This window comes from Scyliorhinus torazame, chromosome 4, assembly GCF_047496885.1.
Source record: "Scyliorhinus torazame isolate Kashiwa2021f chromosome 4, sScyTor2.1, whole genome shotgun sequence".
In the NCBI taxonomy this organism is placed as follows: domain Eukaryota; kingdom Metazoa; phylum Chordata; class Chondrichthyes; order Carcharhiniformes; family Scyliorhinidae; genus Scyliorhinus; species Scyliorhinus torazame.
In genome coordinates this window covers 55,577,789-55,605,016 of record NC_092710.1, presented here as the reverse complement: position 1 = coordinate 55,605,016, position 27,228 = coordinate 55,577,789, and the positions used below count along the sequence as shown (strand labels likewise).

At 55.9% G+C, this 27,228-nt stretch overlaps 1 protein-coding gene across 1 annotated transcript in view; it reads right to left on the bottom strand.

Annotated features, from left to right (window-relative positions):
- LOC140411359 (uncharacterized) overlaps nt 1-27,228 on the bottom strand; it is a 144,840-nt gene that overhangs the window by 39,125 nt on the left and 78,487 nt on the right. Inside the window, 1 exon segment of the mRNA XM_072500481.1 lies at nt 478-574. Coding sequence (XP_072356582.1) covers nt 478-574 — 97 coding nt within the window.

Genomic DNA, 27,228 nt, shown 5'->3' with positions numbered 1-27,228 from the left:
AATCATGTGGTAACTTCCTATCCAACTGTTCCGTCTCAACCGTTTCAATTCCAACAGTGGTATTCTGCTTAGTCTCAAATCTGGATATTTACCACACATTAGCTGATAGACTTCACACTGCTCCATTCACAAATACTGTAAAACTCTTGTTGTTGGTCGATTCAGGTCACAGACATTTTGCCTTTCTCCCTGAACTCATTTAAATACTCCAACATGTACCTTTCCCATCTGCACCAACTCTGTCACAGCTCACTGACCTGACTCATGTTTGCTCCCTTAAGCAAACCATCATAAATTAATCCAGAGGTCAACACCTTCCAACTGTGACTGCAATTGTCACTCCAGATAATCACTCACTCCCGTTTTCCTACTCAAACCCTGTCCCAATCCACTTTCAGTGAAAGCTGCAAGTTATTCCTTGAGATCTGGATACTTGTCAGGACAGAAAATATATTTTGAAGAATTTTGTGAGCATACCAATGCAAATTTCCAATCTTGTTAAAGATGTTGGATCTTATTTCACATTTGAATCTTCAGCCATGGAGGGGGACAGGCATTGGCGGATTCTGGAACTCTGCAATTAATAAAAAGGTCTGTATGACATTTCATCCAGACGTTTATTATGTCGGGGCCGTGAAAATAATCCTCTCCGAGTTAAACTCTCAAATCTCACTGTCTCCATCCTCCCCGGGTTACACACTGTCTGATCTCACTGGCTCCATCCTCCCCGGGTTACACACTGTCTGATCTCACTGGCTCCATCCTCCCCGGGTTACACACGGTCTGATCTCACTGACTCCATCCTACCCGGGTTACACACTGTTTGATCTCACTGGCTCCATCCTCCCCGGGTTACACACTGTCTGATCTCACTGGCTCCATCCTCCCCGGGTTACACACTGTCTGATCTCACTGGCTCCATCCTCCCCGGGTTACACACTGTCTGATCTCACTGGCTCCATCCTCCCCGGGTTACACACTGTCTGATCTCACTGACTCCATCCTCCCCGGGTTACACACTGTCTGATCTCACTGGCTGATCCTCCCCGGGTTACACACTGTCTGATCTCACTGGCTCCATCCTCCCCGGGTTACACACTGTCTGATCTCACTGGCTCCATCCTCCCCGGGTTACACACTGTCTGATCTCACTGACTCCATCCTCCCCGGGTTACGCACTGTCTGATCTCACTGGCTCCATCCTCCCCGGGTTACACACTGTCTGATCTCACTGACTCCATCCTCCCCGGGTTACGCACTGTCTGATCTCACTGGCTCCATCCTCCCCGGGTTACACACTGTCTGATCTCACTGACTCCATCCTCCCCGGGTTACACACTGTCTGATCTCACTGGCTCCATCCTCCCCGGGTTACACACTGTCTGATCTCACTGACTCCATCCTCCCCGGGTTACACACTGTCTGATCTCACTGGCTCCATCCTCCCCGGGTTACACACTGTCTGATCTCACTGGCTCCATCCTCCCCGGGTTACACACTGTCTGATCTCACTGGCTCCATCCTCCCCGGGTTACACACTGTCTGATCTCACTGACTCCATCCTCCCCGGGTTACACACTGTCTGATCTCACTGGCTCCATCCTCCCCGGGTTACACACTGTCTGATCTCACTGGCTCCATCCTCCCCGGGTTACACACTGTCTGATCTCACTGACTCCATCCTCCCCGGGTTACACACTGTCTGATCTCACTTACTCCATCCTCCCCGGGTTATACACTGTCTGATCTCACTGGCTCCATCCTCCCCGGGTTACACACTGTCTGATCTCAGTGACTCCATCCTCCCCGGGTTACACACTGTCTGATCTCACTGACTCCATCCTCCCCGGGTTGCACACCGTCTGATCTCACTGGCTCCATCCTCCCCGGGTTACACACTGTCTGATCTCACTGACCCAATCCTCCCCGGGTTACACACTGTTTGATCTCACTGACTCCATCCTCCCCGGGTTACACACTGTCTGATCTCACTGGCTCCATCCTCCCCGGGTTATACACTGTCTGATCTTACTGGCTCCATCCTCCCCGGGTTACACACTGTCTGATCTCACTGGCTCCATCCTCCCCGGGTTACACACTGTCTGATCTCACTGATTCCATCCTCCCCGGGTTACACACTGTCCGATCTCACTGGCTCCATCCTCCCCGGGTTACACACTGTCTGATCTCAGTGACTCCATCCTCCCCGGGTTACACACTGTCTGATCTGACTGGCTCCATCCTCCCCGGGTTACACACTGTCTGATCTCACTGGCTCCATCCTCCCCGGGTTACACACTGTCTGATCTCACTGGCTCCATCCTCCCCGGGTTACACACTGTCTGATCTCACTGGCTCCATCCTCCCCGGGTTACACACTGTCTGATCTCAGTGACTCCATCCTCTCCGGGTTACACACTGTCTGATCTCAGTGACTCCATCCTCCCCGGGTTACACACTGTCTGATCTCACTGGCTCCATCCTCCCCGGGTTACACACTGTCTGATCTCACTGGCTCCATCCTCCACGGGTTACACACTGTCTGATCTCACTGGCTCCATCCTCCCCGGGTTACACACTGTCTGACCTCACTGACTCCATCCTCCCCGGGTTACGCACCGTCTGATCTCACTGGCTCCATCCTCCCCGGGTTACACACGGTCTGATCTCACTGGCTCCATCCTCCCCTGGGTTACACACTGTCTGATCTCACTGGCTCCATCCTCCCCGGGTTACACACTGTCTGATCTCACTGGCTCCATCCTCCCCGGGTTACACGCTGTCTGATCTCACTGGCTCCATCCACCCCGGGTTACACACTGTCTGATCTCACTGGCTCCATCTTCCCCGGGTTACACACTGTCTGATCTCACTGACTCCATCCTCCCCGGGTTACACACTGTCTGATCTCACTGGCTCCATCCTCCCCAGGTTACACACAGTCTGATCTCACTGGCTCCATCCACCCCAGGTTACGCACTGTCTGATCTCACTGACTCCATCCTCCCCGGGTTACACAATGTCTGATCTCACTGACTCCATCCTCCCCGGGTTATACACTGTCTGATCTCACTGGCTCCATCCTCCCCGGGTTACACAGTCTGATCTCACTGGCTCCATCCTCCCCGGGTAACACACTGTCTGATCTCACTGACTCCATCCTCCCCGGGTTACACACTGTCTGATCTCACTGGCTCCATCCTCCCCTGGGTTACACACTGTCTGATCTCACTGGCTCCATCCTCCCCGGGTTACACACTGTCTGATCTCACTGGCTCCATCCTCCCCGGGTTACACACTGTCTGATGTCACTGGCTCCATCCACCCCGGGTTACACACTGTCTGATCTCACTGGCTCCATCCTCCCCGGGTTACACACTGTCTGATCTCACTGGCTCCATCCTCCCCGGGTTACACACTGTCTGATCTCACTGGCTCCATCCTCCCGGGTAACACATTGTCTAATCTCACTGGCTCCATCCTCCCCGGGTTACACACTGTCTGGTCTCACTGGCTCCATCCTCCCGGGTTACACACTGTCTGATCTCACTGGCTCCATCCTCCCCGGGTTACACACGGTCTGATCTCACTGACTCCTTCCTCCCCAGGTTGCACACTGTCTGATCTCACTGGCTCCATCCTCCCCGGGTTACACACTGTCTGATCTCACTGGCTCTATCCTCCCCGGGTTACACACTGTCTGATCTCACTGGCTCCATCCTCCCCGGGTTACACACTGTCTGATCTCACTGACTCCATCCTCCCCGGGTTACACACTGTCTGATCTCACTGGCTCCATCCTCCCCGGGTTACACACTGTCTGATTTCACTGGCTCCATCCTCCCCGGGTTACACACTGTCTGATCTCACTGACTCCATCCTCCCCGGGTTACACACTGTCTGATCTCACTGTCTCCATCCTCCCCGGGTTACACACTGTGTGATCTCACTGGCTCCATCCTCCCCGGGTTACACACGGTCTGATCTCACTGAATCCATCCTCCCCGGGTTCCACACTGTCTGATCTCACTGGCTCCATCCTCCCCGGGTTACACACTGTCTGATCTCACTGGCTCCATCCTCCCCGGGTTACACACGGTCTGATCTCACTGTCTCCATCCTCCCCGGGTTATACACTGTCTGATCTCACTGGCTCCATCCTCCCCGGGTTACACACGGTCTGATCTCACTGACTCCATCCTCCACGGGTTACAAACTGTCTGATCTCACTGGCTCCATCCTCCCCGGGTTACACACTGTCTGATCTCACTGGCTCCATCCTCCCCGGGTTACACACTGTCTGATCTCACTGTCTCCATCCTCCCCGGGTTATACACTGTCTGATCTCACTGGCTTCATCCTCCCCGGGTTACACACTGTCTGATCTCACTGGCTCCATCCTCCCCGGGTTACACACTGTCTGATCTCACTGGCTCCATCCTCCCCGGGTTATACACTGTCAGATCTCATTGGCTCCATCCTCCCCGGGTTACACACTGTCTGATCTCACTGGCTCCATCCTCCCCGGGTTACACACTGTCTGATCTCACTGGTTCCATCCTCCCCGGATTACACACTGTCTCATCTCACTGGCTCCATCCCCCCCGGGTTACACACTGTCTGATCTCACTGGCTCCATCCTCCCCGGGTTACACACTGTCTGATCTCACTGTCTCCATCCTCCCCGGGTTATACACTGTCTGATCTCACTGGCTCCATCCTCCCCGGGTTACACACTGTCTGATCTCACTGGCTCCATCCTCCCCGAGTTACACACTGTCTGATCTCACTGTCTCCATCCTCCCCGGGTTATACACTGTCTGATCTCACTGGCTCCATCCTCCCCGGGTTACACACTGTCTGATCTCACTGGCTCCATCCTCCCCGGGTTACACACTGTCTGGTCTCACTGACTCCATCCTCCCCGGGTTACACACGGTCTGATCTCACTGGCTCCATCCTCCCCGGGTTACACACTGTCTGATCTCACTGACTCCATCCTCCCCGGGTTACACACTGTCTGATCTCACTGGCTCCATCCTCCCCGGGTTACACACTATCTGATCTCACTGGCTCCATCCTCCCCGGGTTACACACTGTCTGATCTCACTGGCTCCATCCTCCCCGGGTTACACACTGTCTGATCTCACTGGCTCCATCCTCCCCGGTTTACACACTGTCTGATCTCACTGGCTCCATCCTCCCCGGGTTACTCACTGTCTGATCTCACTGACTCCATCCTCCCCGGGTTACACACTGTCTGATCTCACTGGCTCCATCCTCCCCGGGTTACACACTGTCTGACCTCACTGGCTCCATCCTCCCCGGGTTACACACTGTCTGAGCTCACTGTCTCCATCCTCCCCGGGCTACACACTGTCTGATCTCACTGACTCCATCCTCTCCGGGTTACACACTGTCTGATCTCACTGGCTCCATCCTCCCCGGTTTACACACTGTCTGATCTCACTGGCTCCATCCTCCCCGGGTTACTCACTGTCTGATCTCACTGACTCCATCCTCCCCGGGTTACACACTGTCTGATCTCACTGTCTCCATCCTCCCCGGGTTACACACTGTCTGACCTCACTGGCTCCATCCTCCCCGGGTTACACACTGTCTGAGCTCACTGTCTCCATCCTCCCCGGGCTACACACTGTCTGATCTCACTGACTCCATCCTCCCCGGGTTACACACTGTCTGATCTCACTGACTCCATCCTCCCCGAGTTACACACTGTCTGATCTCACTGGCTCCATCCTCCCCGGGTCATACACTGTCTGATCTCACTGGCTCCATCCTCCCCGGGTTACACACTGTCTGATCTCACTGGCTCCATCCTCCCCGGGTTACACACTGTCTGATCTCACTGACTCCATCCTCCCCGGGTTACACACTGTCTGATCTCACTGGCTCCATCCTCCCCGGATAACACACTGTCTCATCTCACTGGCTCCATCCTCCCCGGGTTACACACTGTCTGATCTCACTGGCTCCATCCTCCCCGGGTTACACACTGCCTGATCTCACTGTCTCCATCCTCCCCGGGTTATACACTGTCTGATCTCACTGGCTCCATCCTCCCCGGGTTACACACTGTCTGATCTCACTGGCTCCATCCTCCCCGGGTTACACACTGTCTGATCTCACTGTCTCCATCCTCCCCGGGTTATACACTGTCTGATCTCACTGGCTCCATCCTCCCCTGGTTACACACTGTCTGATCTCACTGGCTCCATCCTCCCCGGGTTACACACTGTCTGGTCTCACTGACTCCATCCTCCCCGGGTTACACACGGTCTGATCTCACTGGCTCCATCCTCCCCGGGTTACACACTGTCTGATCTCACTGACTCCATCCTCCCCGGGTTACACACTGTCTGATCTCACTGGCTCCATCCTCCCCGGGTTACACACTATCTGATCTCACTGGCTCCATCCTCCCCGGGTTACACACTGTCTGATCTCACTGGCTCCATCCTCCCCGGGTTACACACTGTCTGATCTCACTGGCTCCATCCTCCCCGGGTTACTCACTGTCTGATCTCACTGACTCCATCCTCCCCGGGTTACACACTGTCTGATCTCACTGGCTCCATCCTCCCCGGGTTACACACTGTCTGACCTCACTGGCTCCATCCTCCCCGGGTTACACACTGTCTGAGCTCACTGTCTCCATCCTCCCCGGGTTACACACTGTCTGATCTCACTGACTCCATCCTCCCCGGGTTACACACTGTCTGATCTCACTGACTCCATCCTCCCCGGGTAACACACTGTCTGATCTCACTGGCTCCATCCTCCCCGGGTTACACACTGTCTGATCTCACTGACTCCATCCTCCCCGGGTTACACACTGTCTGATCTCACTGGCTCCATCCTCCCCGGGTTACACACTGTCTGATCTCACTGACTCCATCCTCCCTGGGTTATACACTGTCTGATCTCACTGACTCCATCCTCCCCGGGTTATACACTGTCTGATCTCACTGGCTCCATCCTCCCCGGGTTACACACTGTCTGATCTCACTGGCACCATCCTCCCCGGGTTACACACGGTCTGATCTCACTGGCTCCATCCTCCCCGGGTTACACGCTGTCTGATCTCACTGGCTCCATCCTCCCCGGGTCATACACTGTCTGATCTCACTGGCTCCATCCTCCCCGGGTTACACACTGTCTGATCTCACTGACTCCATCCTCCCCGGGTTACACACTGTCTGATCTCACTGACTCCATCCTCCCCGGGTTACACACTGTCTGATCTCACTGACTCCATCCTCCCCGGGTTACACACTGTCTGATCTCACTGACTCCATCCTCCCCGGGTAACACACTGTCTGATCTCACTGGCTCCATCCTCCCCGGGTTACACACGGTCTGATCTCACTGGCTCCATCCTCCCCTGGGTTACACACTGTCTGATCTCACTGGCTCCATCCTCCCCGGATTACACACTGTCTGATCTCACTGGCTCCATCCTCCCCGGGTTACACACTGTCTGGTCTCACTGGCTCCATCCACCCCGGGTTAGACACTGTCTGATCTCACTGGCTCCATCCTCCCCGGGTTACACACTGTCCGATCTCACTGGCTCCATCCTCCCCGGGTTACACACTGTCTGATCTCACTGGCTCCATCCTCCCGGGTAACACATTGTGTGATCTCACTGGCTCCATCCTCCCCGGGTTACACACTGTCTGATCTCACTGGCTCCATCCTCCCGGGTTACACACTGTCTGATCTCACTGGCTCCATCCTCCCCGGGTTACACACGGTCTGATCTCACTGACTCCATCCTCCCCGGGTTACACAGTCTGATCTCACTGGCTCCATCCTCCCCGGGTTACACACTGTCTGATCTCACTGGCTCCATCCTCCCCGGGTTACACACTGTCTGATCTCACTGGCTCCATCCTCCCCGGGTTACACACTGTCTGGTCTCACTGGCTCCATCCACCCCGGGTTACACACTGTCTGATCTCACTGACTCCATCCTCCCCGGGTTACACACTGTCTGATCTCACTGACTCCATCCTCCCCGGGTAACACACTGTCTGATCTCACTGACTCCATCCTCCCCGGGTTACACACTGTCTGATCTCACTGGCTCCATCCTCCCCGGGTTACACACTGTCTGATCTCACTGACTCCATCCTCCCTGGGTTATACACTGTCTGATCTCACTGACTCCATCCTCCCCGGGTTATACACTGTCTGATCTCACTGGCTCCATCCTCCCCGGGTTACACACTGTCTGATCTCACTGGCTCCATCCTCCCCGGGTTACACACGGTCTGATCTCACTGGCTCCATCCTCCCCGGGTTACACGCTGTCTGATCTCACTGGCTCCATCCTCCCCGGGTCATACACTGTCTGATCTCACTGGCTCCATCCTCCCCGGGTTACACACTGTCTGATCTCACTGGCTCCATCCTCCCCGGGTTACACACTGTCTGATCTCACTGACTCCATCCTCCCCGGGTAACACACTGTCTGATCTTACTGGCTCCATCCTCCCCGGGTTACACACGGTCTGATCTCACTGGCTCCATCCTCCCCTGGGTTACACACTGTCTGATCTCACTGGCTCCATCCTCCCCGGGTTACACACTGTCTGATCTCACTGGCTCCATCCTCCCCGGGTTACACAATGTCTGGTCTCACTGGCTCCATCCACCCCGGGTTACACACTGTCTGATCTCACTGGCTCCATCCTCCCCGGGTTACACACTGTCCGATCTCACTGGCTCCATCCTCCCCGGGTTACACACTGTCTGATCTCTCTGGCTCCATCCTCCCGGGTAACACATTGTGTGATCTCACTGGCTCCATCCTCCCCGGGTTACACACTGTCTGATCTCACTGGCTCCATCCTCCCGGGTTACACACTGTCTGATCTCACTGGCTCCATCCTCCCCGGGTTACACACGGTCTGATCTCACTGGCTCCATCCTCCCCGGGTTACACACTGTCCGATCTCACTGGCTCCATCCTCCCCGGGTTACACACTGTCTGATCTCTCTGGCTCCATCCTCCCGGGTAACACATTGTGTGATCTCACTGGCTCCATCCTCCCCGGGTTACACACTGTCTGATCTCACTGGCTCCATCCTCCCGGGTTACACACTGTCTGATCTCACTGGCTCCATCCTCCCCGGGTTACACACGGTCTGATCTCACTGACTCCATCCTCCCCGGGTTACACAGTCTGATCTCACTGGCTCCATCCTCCCCGGGTTACTCACTGTCTGATCTCACTGACTCCATCCTCCCCGGGTTACACACTGTCTGATCTCACTGGCTCCATCCTCCCCGGGTTACACACTGTCTGACCTCACTGGCTCCATCCTCCCCGGGTTACACACTGTCTGATCTCACTGTCTCCATCCTCCCCGGGTTACACACTGTCTGATCTCACTGACTCCATCCTCCCCGGGTTACACACTGTCTGATCTCACTGGCTCCATCCTCCCCGGGTAACACACTGTCTGATCTCACTGACTCCATCCTCCCCGGGTTACACACTGTCTGATCTCACTGACTCCATCCTCCCCGGGTAACACACTGTCTGATCTCACTGACTCCATCCTCCCCGGGTTACACACTGTCTGATCTCACTGACTCCATCCTCCCCGGGTTATACACTGTCTGATCTCACTGGCTCCATCCTCCCCGGGTTACACACTGTCTGATCTCACTGGCTCCATCCTCCCCGGGTTATACACTGTCTGATCTCACTGGCTCCATCCTCCCCGGGTTACACACTGTCTGATCTCACTGGCTCCATCCTCCCCGGGTTACACACGGTCTGATCTCACTGGCTCCATCCTCCCCGGGTTACACGCTGTCTGATCTCACTGGCTCCATCCTCCCCGGGTCATACACTGTCTGATCTCACTGGCTCCATCCTCCCCGGGTTACACACTGTCTGATCTCACTGGCTCCATCCTCCCCGGGTTACACACTGTCTGATCTCACTGACTCCATCCTCCCCGGGTAACACACTGTCTGATCTTACTGGCTCCATCCTCCCCGGGTTACACACGGTCTGATCTCACTGGCTCCATCCTCCCCTGGGTTACACACTGTCTGATCTCACTGGCTCCATCCTCCCCGGGTTACACACTGTCTGATCTCACTGACTCCATCCTCCCTGGGTTATACACTGTCTGATCTCACTGACTCCATCCTCCCCGGGTTATACACTGTCTGATCTCACTGGCTCCATCCTCCCCGGGTTACACACTGTCTGATCTCACTGGCTCCATCCTCCCCGGATTACACACTGTCTGATCTCACTGGCTCCATCCTCCCCGGGTTACACACTGTCTGGTCTCACTGGCTCCATCCACCCCGGGTTACACACTGTCTGATCTCACTGGCTCCATCCTCCCCGGGTTACACACTGTCCGATCTCACTGGCTCCATCCTCCCCGGGTTACACACTGTCTGATCTCACTGGCTCCATCCTCCCGGGTAACACATTGTGTGATCTCACTTACTCCATCCTCCCCGGGTTACACACTGTCTGATCTCACTGACTCCATCCTCCCCGGGTAACACACTGTCTGATCTCACTGACTCCATCCTCCCCGGGTTACACACGGTCTGATCTCACTGACTCCATCCTCCCCGGGTTACACAGTCTGATCTCACTGGCTCCATCCTCCCCGGGTTACACACTGTCTGATCTCACTGGCTCCATCCTCCCCGGGTTACACACTGTCTGATCTCACTGGCTCCATCCTCCCCGGGTTACACACTGTCTGGTCTCACTGGCTCCATCCACCCCGGGTTACACACTGTCTGATCTCACTGACTCCATCCTCCCCGGGTTACACACTGTCTGATCTCACTGACTCCATCCTCCCCGGGTAACACACTGTCTGATCTCACTGACTCCATCCTCCCCGGGTTACACACTGTCTGATCTCACTGGCTCCATCCTCCCCGGGTTACACACTGTCTGATCTCACTGACTCCATCCTCCCTGGGTTATACACTGTCTGATCTCACTGACTCCATCCTCCCCGGGTTATACACTGTCTGATCTCACTGGCTCCATCCTCCCCGGGTTACACACTGTCTGATCTCACTGGCTCCATCCTCCCCGGGTTACACACTGTCTGATCTCACTGGCTCCATCCTCCCCGGGTTACACAATGTCTGGTCTCACTGGCTCCATCCACCCCGGGTTACACACTGTCTGATCTCACTGGCTCCATCCTCCCCGGGTTACACACTGTCCGATCTCACTGGCTCCATCCTCCCCGGGTTACACACTGTCTGATCTCTCTGGCTCCATCCTCCCCGGGTAACACACTGTCTGATCTTACTGGCTCCATCCTCCCCGGGTTACACACTGTCTGATCTCACTGGCTCCATCCTCCCGGGTTACACACTGTCTGATCTCACTGGCTCCATCCTCCCCGGGTTACACACGGTCTGATCTGACTGACTCCATCCTCCCCGGGTTACACAGTCTGATCTCACTGGCTCCATCCACCCCGGGTTACACACTGTCTGATCTCACTGGCTCCATCCTCCCCGGGTTACACACTGTCCGATCTCACTGGCTCCATCCTCCCCGGGTTACACACTGTCTGATCTCTCTGGCTCCATCCTCCCGGGTAACACACTGTCTGATCTCACTGGCTCCATCCTCCCCGGGTTACACACTGTCTGATCTCACTGGCTCCATCCTCCCCGGGTTACACACTGTCTGATCTCACTGGCTCCATCCTCCCGGGTAACACATTGTGTGATCTCACTGGCTCCATCCTCCCCGGGTTACACACTGTCCGATCTCACTGGCTCCATCCTCCCCGGGTTACACACTGTCTGATCTCTCTGGCTCCATCCTCCCCGGGATACACACTGTCTGATTTCACTGGCTCCATCCTCCTCGGGTTACACACTGTCTGATCTCACTGACTCCATCCTCCCCGGGTTACACACTGTCTAATCTCACTGGCTCCATCCTCCCCGGGTTACACACGGTCTGAACTCACTGACTCCATCCTCCCCGGGTTACACAGTCTGATCTCACTGGCTCCATCCTCCCCGGGTTACTCACTGTCTGATCTCACTGACTCCATCCTCCCCGGGTTACACACTGTCTGATCTCACTGGCTCCATCCTCCCCGGGTTACACACTGTCTGATCTCACTGTCTCCATCCTCCCCGGGTTATACACTGTCTGATCTCACTGGCTCCATCCTCCCCGGGTTACACACTGTCTGATCTCACTGGCCACATCCTCCCCGGGTTACACACTGATCTCACTGTCTCCATCCTCCCCGGGTTACACACTGTCTGATCTCACTGGCTCCATCCTCCCCGGGTTACACACTGTCTGATCTCACTGGCTCCATCCTCCCCGGGTTACACACTGTCTGATCTGACTGACTCCATCCTCCCCGGGTTACACACTGTCTGATCTCACTGGCTCCATCCTCCCCGGGTTACACACTGTCTGATTTCACTGGCTCCATTCTCCCCGGGTTACACACTGTCTGATCTCACTGACTCCATCCTCCACGGGTTACACACTGTCTGATCTCACTGTCTCCATCCTCCCCGGGTTACACACTGTCTGATCTCACTGGCTCCATCCTCCCCGGGTTACACACGGTCTGATCTCACTGACTCCATCCTCCCCGGGTTCCACACTGTCTGATCTCACTGACTCCATCCTCCCCGGGTTACAAACTGTCTGATCTCACTGGCTCCATCCTCCCCGGGTTACACACTGTCTGATCTCACTGGCTCCATCCTCCCCGGGTTACACACTGTCTGATCTCACTGTCTCCATCCTCCCCGGGTTATACACTGTCTGATCTCACTGGCTCCATCCTCCCCGGGTTACACACTGTCTGATCTCACTGGCTCCATCCTCCCCGGGTTACACACTGTCTGATCTCACTGGCTCCATCCTCCCCGGGTTATACACTGTCAGATCTCACTGGCTCCATCCTCCCCGGGTTACACACTGTCTGATCTCACTGGCTCCATCCTCCCCGGGTTACACACTGTCTGATCTCACTGGCTCCATCCTCCCCGGATTACACACTGTCTCATCTCACTGGCTCCATCCTCCCCGGGTTACACACTGTCTGATCTCACTGGCTCCATCCTCCCCGGGTTACACACTGTCTGATCTCACTGTCTCCATCCTCCCCGGGTTATACACTGTCTGATCTCACTGGCTCCATCCTCCCCGGGTTACACACTGTCTGATCTCACTGGCTCCATCCTCCCCGGGTTACACACTGTCTGATCTCACTGTCTCCATCCTCCCCGGGTTACACACTGTCTGATCTCACTGGCTCCATCCTCCCCGGGTTACACACTGTCTGATCTCACTGGCTCCATCCTCCCCGGGTTACACACTGTCTGGTCTCACTGACTCCATCCTCCCCGGGTTACAGACTGTCTGATCTCACTGGCTCCATCCTCCCCGGGTTACACACTGTCTGATCTCACTGGCTCCATCCTCCCCGGGTTACACACTCTGATCTCACTGGCTCCATCCTCCCCGGGTTACACACTGTCTGATCTCACTGACTCCATCCTCCGCGGGTTGCACACTGTCTGATCTCACTGGCTCAATCCTCCCCGGGTTACACACTGTCTGATCTCACTGACTCCATCCTCCCCGGGTTACACACTGTCTGATCTCACGGACTCCATCCTCCCCGGGTTACACACTGTCTGATCTCACTGGCTCCATCCTCCCAGGTTACACACTGTCTGATCTCACTGGCTCCATCCTCCCCGGGTTATACACTGTCTGATCTTACTGCCTCCATCCTCCCCGGGTTACACACTGTCTGATCTCACTGGCTCCATCCTCCCCGGGTTACACACTGTCTGATCTCACTGGCTCCATCCTCCCCGGGTTACACACTGTCTGATCTCACTGACTCCATCCTCCCCGGGTTACACACTGTCTGATCTCACTGAATCCATCCTCCCCGGGTTACACACTGTCTGATCTCACTGGCTCCATCCACCCCTGGTTACATACTGTCTGATCTCACTGACTCCATCCTCCCCGGGTTACACACTGTCTGATCTCACTGGCTCCATCCTCCCCGGGTTACACACTGTCTCATCTCACTGACTCCATCCTCCCCGGGTTACACACTGTCTGATCTCACTGACTCCATCCTCCCCGGGTTACACACTGTCTGATCTCAATAGCTCCATCCACCCCTGGTTACATACTGTCTGATCTCACTGACTCCATCCTCCCCGGGTTACACACTGTCTGATCTCACTGGCTCCATCCTCCCCGGGTTACACACTGTCTGATCTCACTGACTCCATCCTCCCCGGGTTACACACTGTCTGATCTCACTGACTCCATCCTCCCCGGGTTACACACTGTCTGATCTCACTGGCTCCATCCTCCCCGGGTTATACACTGTCTGATCTTACTGCCTCCATCCTCCCCGGGTTACACACTGTCTGATCTCACTGGCTCCATCCTCCCCGGGTTACACACTGTCTGATCTCACTGACTCCATCCACCCCTGGTTACACACTGTCTGATCTCACTGACTCCATCCTCCCCGGGTTACACACTGTCTGATCTCACTGGCTCCATTCTCCCCGGGTTACACACTGTCCGATCTCACCGGCTCCATCCTCCCCGGGTTACACACTGTCTGATCTCACTGACACCATCCTCCCCGGGTTACGCACCGTCTGATCTCACTGACTCCATCCTCCCAGGGTTACACACTGATTGATCTCACTGGCTCCATCCTCCCCCGGGTTACACACTGTCTGATCTCACTGGCTCGATCCTCCCCGGGTTACACACTGTCTGATCTCACTGGCTCCATCCTCCCCGGGTTACACACTGTCCGATCTCACTGGCTCCATCCTCCCTGGGTTACACACTGTCTGATCTCACTGGCTCCATCCTCCCCGGGTTACACACTGTCTGATCTCACTGGCTCCATCCTCCCCGGGTTACACACTGTCTGATCTCACTGACTCCATCCTCCCCGGGTTACACACTGTCTGATCTCACTGGCTCCATCCTCCCCGGGTTACACACTGTCTGATCTCACTGGCTCCATCCACCCCAGGTTACACACTGTCTGATCTCACTGACTCCATCCTCCCCGGGTTACACACTGTCTGATCTCACAGACTCCATCCTCCCCGGGTTATACACTGTCTGATCTCACTGGCTCCATCCTCCCCGGGTTACACACTGTCTGATCTCACTGGCTCCATCCTCCCCGGGTTACACACGGTCTGATCTCACTGTCTCCATCCTCCCCGGGTTATACACTGTCTGATCTCACTGGCTCCATCCTCGCCGGGTTACACACTGTCTGATCTCACTGGCTCCATCCTCCCCGGGTTACACACTGTCTGATCTCACTGGCTCCATCCTCCCCGGGTTACACACTGTCTGATCTCACTGGCTCCATCCTCCCCGGATTACACACTGTCTCATCTCACTGGCTCCATCCTCCCCGGGTTACACACTGTCTGATCTCACTGGCTCCATCCTCCCCGGGTTACACACTGTCTGATCTCACTGTCTCCATCCTCCCCGGGTTATACACTGTCTGATCTCACTGGCTCCATCCTCCCCGGGTTACACACTGTCTGATCTCACTGGCTCCATCCTCCCCGGAATACACACTGTCTGATCTCACTGTCTCCATCCTCCCCGGGTTATACACTGTCTGGTCTCACTGGCTCCATCCTCCCCGGGTTACACACTGTCTGATCTCACTGGCTCCATCCTCCCCGGGTTACACACTGTCTGGTCTCACTGACTCCATCCTCCCCGGGTTACAGACTGTCTGATCTCACTGGCTCCATCCTCCCCGGGTTACACACTGTCTGATCTCACTGGCTCCATCCTCCCCGGGTTACACACTCTGATCTCACTGGCTCCATCCTCCCCGGGTTACACACTGTCTGATCTCACTGACTCCATCCTCCCCGGGTTGCACACTGTCTGCTCTCACTGGCTCAATCCTCCCCGGGTAACACACTGTCTGATCTCACTGACTCCATCCTCCCCGGGTTACACACTGTCTGATCTCACTGGCTCCATCCTCCCCGGGTTACACACTGTCTGATCTCACTGACTCCATCCTCCCCGGGTTACACACTGTCTGATCTCACGGACTCCATCCTCCCCGGGTTACACACTGTCTGATCTCACTGGCTCCATCCTCCCAGGTTACACACTGTCTGATCTCACTGGCTCCATCCTCCCCGGGTTATACACTGTCTGATCTTACTGCCTCCATCCTCCCCGGGTTACACACTGTCTGATCTCACTGGCTCCATCCTCCCCGGGTTACACACTGTCTGATCTCACTGGCTCCATCCTCCCCGGGTTACACACTGTCTGATCTCACTGACTCCATCCTCCCCGGGTAACACACTGTCTGATCTCACGGGCTCCATCCTCCCCGGGTTACACACGGTCTGATCTCACTGGCTCCATCCTCCCCTGGGTTACACACTGTCTGATCTCACTGGCTCCATCCTCCCCGGGTTACACACTGTCTGATCTCACTGGCTCCATCCTCCCCGGGTTACACACTGTCTGGTCTCACTGGCTCCATCCACCCCGGGTTACACACTGTCTGATCTCACTGGCTCCATCCTCCCCGGGTTACACACTGTCCGATCTCACTGGCTCCATCCTCCCCGGGTTACACACTGTCTGATCTCACTGGCTCCATCCTCCCGGGTAACACATTGTGTGATCTCACTGGCTCCATCCTCCCCGGGTTACACACTGTCTGATCTCACTGGCTCCATCCTCCCGGGTTACACACTGTCTGATCTCACTGGCTCCATCCTCCCCGGGTTACACACGGTCTGATCTCACTGACTCCATCCTCCCCGGGTTACACAGTCTGATCTCACTGGCTCCATCCTCCCCGGGTTACACACTGTCTGATCTCACTGGCTCCATCCTCCCCGGGTTACACACTGTCTGATCTCACTGGCTCCATCCTCCCCGGGTTACACACTGTCTGGTCTCACTGGCTCCATCCACCCCGGGTTACACACTGTCTGATCTCACTGACTCCATCCTCCCCGGGTTACACACTGTCTGATCTCACTGACTCCATCCTCCCCGGGTAACACACTGTCTGATCTCACTGACTCCATCCTCCCCGGGTTACACACTGTCTGATCTCACTGGCTCCATCCTCCCCGGGTTACACACTGTCTGATCTCACTGACTCCATCCTCCCTGGGTTATACACTGTCTGATCTCACTGACTCCATCCTCCCCGGGTTATACACTGTCTGATCTCACTGGCTCCATCCTCCCAGGGTTACACACTGTCTGATCTCACTGGCTCCATCCTCCCCGGGTTACACACGGTCTGATCTCACTGGCTCCATCCTCCCCGGGTTACACGCTGTCTGATCTCACTGGCTCCATCCTCCCCGGGTCATACACTGTCTGATCTCACTGGCTCCATCCTCCCCGGGTTACACACTGTCTGATCTCACTGGCTCCATCCTCCCCGGGTTACACACTGTCCGATCTCACTGACTCCATCCTCCCCGGGTAACACACTGTCTGATCTCACTGGCTCCATCCTCCCCGGGTTTTACACAGTCTGATCTCACTGGCTCCATCCTCCCCTGGGTTACACACTATCTGATCTCACTGGCTCCATCCTCCCCGGGTTACACACTGTCTGATCTCACTGGCTCCATCCTCCCCGGGTTACACACTGTCTGGTCTCACTGGCTCCATCCACCCCGGGTTACACACTGTCTGATCTCACTGGCTCCATCCTCCCCGGGTTACACACTGTCCGATCTCACTGGCACCATCCTCCCCGGGTTACACACTGTCTGATCTCACTGGCTCCATCCTCCCGGGTAACACATTGTGTGATCTCACTGGCTCCATCCTCCCCGGGTTACACACTGTCTGATCTCACTGGCTCCATCCTCCCGGGTTACACACTGTCTGATCTCACTGGCTCCATCCTCGCCGGGTTACACACGGTCTGATCTCACTGACGCCATCCTCCCCGGGTTACACAGTCTGATCTCACTGGCTCCATCCTCCCCGGGTTACACACTGTCTGATCTCACTGGCTCCATCCTCCCCGGGTTACACACTGTCTGATCTCACTGGCTCCATCCTCCCCGGGTTACACACTGTCTGGTCTCACTGGCTCCATCCACCCCGGGTTACACACTGTCTGATCTCACTGGCTCCATCCTCCCCGGGTTACACACTGTCTGATCTCACTGGCTCCATCCTCCCCGGGTTACACACTGTCTGATCTCACTGGCTCCATCCTCCCGGGTAACACATTGTGTGATCTCACTGGCTCCATCCTCCCCTGGTTACACACTGTCTGATCTCACTGGCTCCATCCTCCCCGGGTTACACACTGTCTGATCTCACTGGCTCCATCCTCCCCGGGATACACACTGTCTGATTTCACTGGCTCCATCCTCCTCGGGTTACACACTGTCTGATCTCACTGACTCCATCCTCCCCGGGTTACACACTGTCTGATCTCACTGGCTCCATCCTCCCCGGGTTACACACGGTCTGATCTCACTGACTCCATCCTCCCCGGGTTCCACACTGTCTGATCTCACTGACTCCATCCTCCCCGGGTTACAAACTGTCTGATCTCACTGGCTCCATCCTCCCCGGGTTACACACTGTCTGATCTCACTGGCTCCATCCTCCCCGGGTTACACACTGTCTGATCTCACTGTCTCCATCCTCCCCGGGTTATACACTGTCTGATCTCACTGGCTCCATCCTCCCCGGGTTACACACTGTCTGATCTCACTGGCCACATCCTCCCCGGGTTACACACTGTCTGATCTCACTGTCTCCATCCTCCCCGGGTTACACACTGTCTGATCTCACTGGCTCCATCCTCCCCGGGTTACACACTGTCTGATCTCACTGGCTCCATCCTCCCCGGGTTACACACTGTCTGATCTGACTGACTCCATCCTCCCCGGGTTACACACTGTCTGATCTCACTGGCTCCATCCTCCCCGGGTTACACACTGTCTGATTTCACTGGCTCCATTCTCCCCGGGTTACACACTGTCTGATCTCACTGACTCCATCCTCCACGGGTTACACACTGTCTGATCTCACTGTCTCCATCCTCCCCGGGTTACACACTGTCTGATCTCACTGGCTCCATCCTCCCCGGGTTACACACGGTCTGATCTCACTGACTCCATCCTCCCCGGGTTCCACACTGTCTGATCTCACTGACTCCATCCTCCCCGGGTTACAAACTGTCTGATCTCACTGGCTCCATCCTCCCCGGGTTACACACTGTCTGATCTCACTGGCTCCATCCTCCCCGGGTTACACACTGTCTGATCTCACTGTCTCCATCCTCCCCGGGTTATACACTGTCTGATCTCACTGGCTCCATCCTCCCCGGGTTACACACTGTCTGATCTCACTGGCTCCATCCTCCCCGGGTTACACACTGTCTGATCTCACTGGCTCCATCCTCCCCGGGTTATACACTGTCAGATCTCACTGGCTCCATCCTCCCCGGGTTACACACTGTCTGATCTCACTGGCTCCATCCTCCCCGGGTTACACACTGTCTGATCTCACTGGCTCCATCCTCCCCGGATTACACACTGTCTCATCTCACTGGCTCCATCCTCCCCGGGTTACACACTGTCTGATCTCACTGGCTCCATCCTCCCCGGGTTACACACTGTCTGATCTCACTGTCTCCATCCTCCCCGGGTTATACACTGTCTGATCTCACTGGCTCCATCCTCCCCGGGTTACACACTGTCTGATCTCACTGGCTCCATCCTCCCCGGGTTACACACTGTCTGATCTCACTGTCTCCATCCTCCCCGGGTTATACACTGTCTGATCTCACTGGCTCCATCCTCCCCGGGTTACACACTGTCTGATCTCACTGGCTCCATCCTCCCCGGGTTACACACTGTCTGGTCTCACTGACTCCATCCTCCCCGGGTTACAGACTGTCTGATCTCACTGGCTCCATCCTCCCCGGGTTACACACTGTCTGATCTCACTGGCTCCATCCTCCCCGGGTTACACACTCTGATCTCACTGGCTCCATCCTCCCCGGGTTACACACTGTCTGATCTCACTGACTCCATCCTCCGCGGGTTGCACACTGTCTGATCTCACTGGCTCAATCCTCCCCGGGTTACACACTGTCTGATCTCACTGACTCCATCCTCCCCGGGTTACACACTGTCTGATCTCACGGACTCCATCCTCCCCGGGTTACACACTGTCTGATCTCACTGGCTCCATCCTCCCAGGTTACACACTGTCTGATCTCACTGGCTCCATCCTCCCCGGGTTATACACTGTCTGATCTTACTGCCTCCATCCTCCCCGGGTTACACACTGTCTGATCTCACTGGCTCCATCCTCCCCGGGTTACACACTGTCTGATCTCACTGGCTCCATCCTCCCCGGGTTACACACTGTCTGATCTCACTGACTCCATCCTCCCCGGGTTACACACTGTCTGATCTCACTGAATCCATCCTCCCCGGGTTACACACTGTCTGATCTCACTGGCTCCATCCACCCCTGGTTACATACTGTCTGATCTCACTGACTCCATCCTCCCCGGGTTACACACTGTCTGATCTCACTGGCTCCATCCTCCCCGGGTTACACACTGTCTGATCTCACTGACTCCATCCTCCCCGGGTTACACACTGTCTGATCTCACTGACTCCATCCTCCCCGGGTTACACACTGTCTGATCTCAATAGCTCCATCCACCCCTGGTTACATACTGTCTGATCTCACTGACTCCATCCTCCCCGGGTTACACACTGTCTGATCTCACTGGCTCCATCCTCCCCGGGTTACACACTGTCTGATCTCACTGACTCCATCCTCCCCGGGTTACACACTGTCTGATCTCACTGACTCCATCCTCCCCGGGTTACACACTGTCTGATCTCACTGGCTCCATCCTCCCCGGGTTATACACTGTCTGATCTTACTGCCTCCATCCTCCCCGGGTTACACACTGTCTGATCTCACTGGCTCCATCCTCCCCGGGTTACACACTGTCTGATCTCACTGACTCCATCCACCCCTGGTTACACACTGTCTGATCTCACTGACTCCATCCTCCCCGGGTTACACACTGTCTGATCTCACTGGCTCCATTCTCCCCGGGTTACACACTGTCCGATCTCACTGGCTCCATCCTCCCCGGGTTACACACTGTCTGATCTCACTGACTCCATCCTCCCCGGGTTACGCACCGTCTGATCTCACTGACTCCATCCTCCCAGGATTACACACTGTCTGATCTCACTGACTCCATCCTCCCCGGGTTACATACTGCCTGATCTCACTGACTCCATCCTCCCCGGGTTACACACTGTCTGATCTCACTGACTCCATCCTCCCCGGGTTACACACTGTCTGATCTCACTGACTCCATCCTCCCCGGGTTACACACTGTCTGATCTCACTGGCTCCATCCTCCCCGGGTTACACACTGTCTGATCTCACTGACTCCATCCTCCCCGGGTTACACACTATCTGATCTCACTGGCTCCATCCTCCCCGGGTTACACACTGTCTGATCTCACTGACTCCATCCTCCCCGGGTTACACACTGTCTGATCTCACTAGCTCCATCCTCCCCGGGTTACACACTGTCTGATCTCACTGACTCCATCCTCCCCGGGTTACACACTGTCTGATCTCACTGACTCCATCCTCCCCGGGTTACACACTGTCTGATCTCACTGGCTCCATCCTCCCCGGGTTACACACTGTCTGATCTCACTGACTCCATCCTCTCCGGGTTATACACTGTCTGATCTCACTGGCTCCATCCTCCCCGGGTTACACACTGTCTGATCTCACTGGCTCCATCCTCCCCGGGTTACACACGGTCTGATCTCACTGGCTCCATCCTCCCCGGGTTACACACTGTCTGATCTCACTGGATCCATCCTCCCCGGGTTACACACTGTCTGATCTCACTGACTCCATCCTCCCCGGGTTACACACTGTCTGATCTCACTGACTCCATCCTCCCTGGGTTACACACTGTCTGATCTCACTGGCTCCATCCTCCCCGGGTTACACACTATCGGATCTCACTGACTCCATCCTCCCCGGGTTACACACTGTCTGATCTCACTGGCTCCATCCTCCCCGGGTTATACACTGTCTGATCTCACTGGCTCCATCCTCCCCGGGTTACACACTGTCTGATCTCACTGGCCACATCCTCCCCGGGTTACACACTGTCTGATCTCACTGTCTCCATCCTCCCCGGGTTACACACTGTCTGATCTCACTGGCTCCATCCTCCCCGAGTTACACACTGTCTGATCTCACTGGCTCCATCCTCCCCGGGTTACACACTGTCTGATCTGACTGACTCCATCCTCCCCGGGTTACACACTGTCTGATCTCACTGGCTCCATCCTCCCCGGATTACACACTGTCTGATTTCACTGGCTCCATTCTCTCCGGGTTACACACTGTCTGATCTCACTGACTCCATCCTCCACGGGTTACACACTGTCTGATCTCACTGTCTCCATCCTCCCCGGGTTACACACTGTCTGATCTCACTGGCTCCATCCTCCCCGGGTTACACACGGTCTGATCTCACTGACTCCATCCTCCCCGGGTTCCACACTGTCTGATCTCACTGACTCCATCCTCCCCGGGTTACAAACTGTCTGATCTCACTGGCTCCATCCTCCCCGGGTTACACACTGTCTGATCTCACTGGCTCCATCCTCCCCGGGTTACACACTGTCTGATCTCACTGTCTCCATCCTCCCCGGGTTATACACCGTCTGATCTCACTGGCTCCATCCTCCCCGGGTTACACACTGTCTGATCTCACTGGCTCCATCCTCCCCGGGTTACACACTGTCTGATCTCACTGGCTCCATCCTCCCCGGGTTATACACTGTCAGATCTCACTGGCTCCATCCTCCCCGGGTTACACACTGTCTGATCTCACTGGCTCCATCCTCCCCGGGTTACACACTGTCTGATCTCACTGGCTCCATCCTCCCCGGATTACACACTGTCTCATCTCACTGGCTCCATCCTCCCCGGGTTACACACTGTCTGATCTCACTGGCTCCATCCTCCCCGGGTTACACACTGTCTGATCTCACTGTCTCCATCCTCCCCGGGTTATACACTGTCTGATCTCACTGGCTCCATCCTCCCCGGGTTACACACTGTCTGATCTCACTGGCTCCATCCTCCCCGGGTTACACACTGTCTGATCTCACTGTCTCCATCCTCCCCGGGTTATACACTGTCTGATCTCACTGGCTCCATCCTCCCCGGGTTACACACTGTCTGATCTCACTGGCTCCATCCTCCCCGGGTTACACACTGTCTGGTCTCACTGACTCCATCCTCCCCGGGTTACAGACTGTCTGATCTCACTGGCTCCATCCTCCCCGGGTTACACACTGTCTGATCTCACTGGCTCCATCCTCCCCGGGTTACACACTCTGATCTCACTGGCTCCATCCTCCCCGGGTTACACACTGTCTGATCTCACTGACTCCATCCTCCGCGGGTTGCACACTGTCTGATCTCACTGGCTCAATCCTCCCCGGGTTACACACTGTCTGATCTCACTGACTCCATCCTCCCCGGGTTACACACTGTCTGATCTCACGGACTCCATCCTCCCCGGGTTACACACTGTCTGATCTCACTGGCTCCATCCTCCCAGGTTACACACTGTCTGATCTCACTGGCTCCATCCTCCCCGGGTTATACACTGTCTGATCTTACTGCCTCCATCCTCCCCGGTTACACACTGTCTGATCTCACTGGCTCCATCCTCCCCGGGTTACACACTGTCTGATCTCACTGGCTCCATCCTCCCCGGGTTACACACTGTCTGATCTCACTGACTCCATCCTCCCCGGGTTACACACTGTCTGATCTCACTGAATCCATCCTCCCCGGGTTACACACTGTCTGATCTCACTGGCTCCATCCACCCCTGGTTACATACTGTCTGATCTCACTGACTCCATCCTCCCCGGGTTACACACTGTCTGATCTCACTGGCTCCATCCTCCCCGGGTTACACACTGTCTGATCTCACTGACTCCATCCTCCCCGGGTTACACACTGTCTGATCTCACTGACTCCATCCTCCCCGGGTTACACACTGTCTGATCTCAATAGCTCCATCCACCCCTGGTTACATACTGTCTGATCTCACTGACTCCATCCTCCCCGGGTTACACACTGTCTGATCTCACTGGCTCCATCCTCCCCGGGTTACACACTGTCTGATCTCACTGACTCCATCCTCCCCGGGTTACACACTGTCTGATCTCACTGACTCCATCCTCCCCGGGTTACACACTGTCTGATCTCACTGGCTCCATCCTCCCCGGGTTATACACTGTCTGATCTTACTGCCTCCATCCTCCCCGGGTTACACACTGTCTGATCTCACTGGCTCCATCCTCCCCGGGTTACACACTGTCTGATCTCACTGACTCCATCCACCCCTGGTTACACACTGTCTGATCTCACTGACTCCATCCTCCCCGGGTTACACACTGTCTGATCTCACTGGCTCCATTCTCCCCGGGTTACACACTGTCCGATCTCACTGGCTCCATCCTCCCCGGGTTACACACTGTCTGATCTCACTGACTCCATCCTCCCCGGGTTACGCACCGTCTGATCTCACTGACTCCATCCTCCCAGGATTACACACTGTCTGATCTCACTGACTCCATCCTCCCCGGGTTACATACTGCCTGATCTCACTGACTCCATCCTCCCCGGGTTACACACTGTCTGATCTCACTGACTCCATCCTCCCCTGGTTACACACTGTCTGATCTCACTGACTCCATCCTCCCCGGGTTACACACTGTCTGATCTCACTGGCTCCATCCTCCCCGGGTTACACACTGTCTGATCTCACTGACTCCATCCTCCCCGGGTTACACACTATCTGATCTCACTGGCTCCATCCTCCCCGGGTTACACACTGTCTGATCTCACTGACTCCATCCTCCCCGGGTTACACACTGTCTGATCTCACTAGCTCCATCCTCCCCGGGTTACACACTGTCTGATCTCACTGACTCCATCCTCCCCGGGGTACACACTGTCTGATCTCACTGACTCCATCCTCCCCGGGTTACACACTGTCTGATCTCACTGACTCCATCCTCCCCGGGTTACACACTGTCTGATCTCACTGGCTCCATCCTCCCCGGGTTACACACTGTCTGATCTCACTGACTCCATCCTCTCCGGGTTATACACTGTCTGATCTCACTGGCTCCATCCTCCCCGGGTTACACACTGTCTGATCTCACTGGCTCCATCCTCCCCGGGTTACACACGGTCTGATCTCACTGGCTCCATCCTCCCCGGGTTACACACTGTCTGATCTCACTGGATCCATCCTCCCCGGGTTACACACTGTCTGATCTCACTGACTCCATCCTCCCCAGGTTACACACTGTCTGATCTCACTGACTCCATCCTCCCTGGGTTACACACTGTCTGATCTCACTGGCTCCATCCTCCCCGGGTTACACACTATCGGATCTCACTGACTCCATCCTCCCCGGGTTACACACTGTCTGATCTCACTGGCTCCATCCTCCCCGGGTTACACACTGTCTGATCTCACTGGCTCCATCCTCCCCGGGTTACACACTGTCTGATCTCACTGGCTCCATCCTCCCCGGGTTACACACGGTCTGATCTCACTGGCTCCATCCTCCCCGGGTTACACACTGTCTGATCTCACTGGCTCCATCCTCCCCGGGTTACACACTGTCTGATCTCACTGGCTCCATCCTCCCCGGGTTACACACTGTCTGATCTCACTGGATCCATCCTCCCCGGGTTACACACTGTCTGATCTCACTGACTCCATCCTCCCCGGGTTACACACTGTCTGATCTCACTGACTCCATCCTCCCCGGGTTACACACTGTCTGATCTCACTGGCTCCATCCTCCCCGGGTTACACACTGTCTGATCTCACTGGCTCCATCCTCCCCGGGTTACACACTGTCTGATCTCACTGGCTCCATCCTCCCCGGGTTACACACTGTCTGATCTCACTGCCTCCATCCTCCCCGGGTTACACACTGTCTGATCTCACTGACTCCATCCTCCCCGGGTTACACACTGTCTGATCTCACTGGCTCCATCCTCCCCGGGTTACACACTGTCTGATCTCACTGGCTCCATCCTCCCCGGGTTACAGACTGTCTGATCTCACTGACTCCATCCTCCCCGGGTTACACACTGTCTGATCTCACTGGCTCCAGCCTCCCCGGGTTACACACTGTCTGATCTCACTGGCTCCATCCTCCCCGGGTTACACACGGTCTGATCTCACTGGCTCCATCCTCCCCGGGTTACACACTGTCTGATCTCACTGACTCCACCCTCCCCGGGTTACACACTGTCTGATCTCACTGACTCCATCCTCCCCGGGTTACACACTGTCTGATCTCACTGGCTCCATCCTCCCCGGGTTACACACTGTCTGATCTCACTGGCTCCATCCTCCCCGGGTTACACATTGTCTGATCTCACTGGCTCCATCCTCCCCGGGTTACACACTGTCTGATCTCACTGGCTCCATCCTCCCCGGGTTACACACTGTCTGATCTCACTGGCTCCATCCTCCCCGGGTTACACACTGTCTGATCTCACTGGCTCCATCCTCCCCGGGTTACACACTGTCGGATCTCACTGACTCCATCCTCCCCGGGTTACACACTGTCTGATCTCACTGGCTCCATCCTCCCCGGGTTACACACTGTCTGATCTCACTGAATCCATCCTCCCCGGGTTACACACTGTCTGATCTCACTGGCTCCATCCTCCCCGGGTTACACACTGTCTGACCTCACTGGCTCCATCCTCCCCGGGTTACACACTGTCTGATCTCACTGACTCCATCCTCCCCGGGTTACACACTGTCTGATCTCACTGGCTCCATCCTCCCCGGGTTACACACTATCTGATCTCACTGACTCCATTCTCCCCGGGTTACACACTGTCTGATCTCACTGACTCCATTCTCCCCGGGTTACACACTGTCTGATCTCACTGACTCCATCCTCCCCGGGTTACACTCTGTCTGATCTCACTGGCTCCATCCCCCCCGGGTTACACACTGTCTGATCTC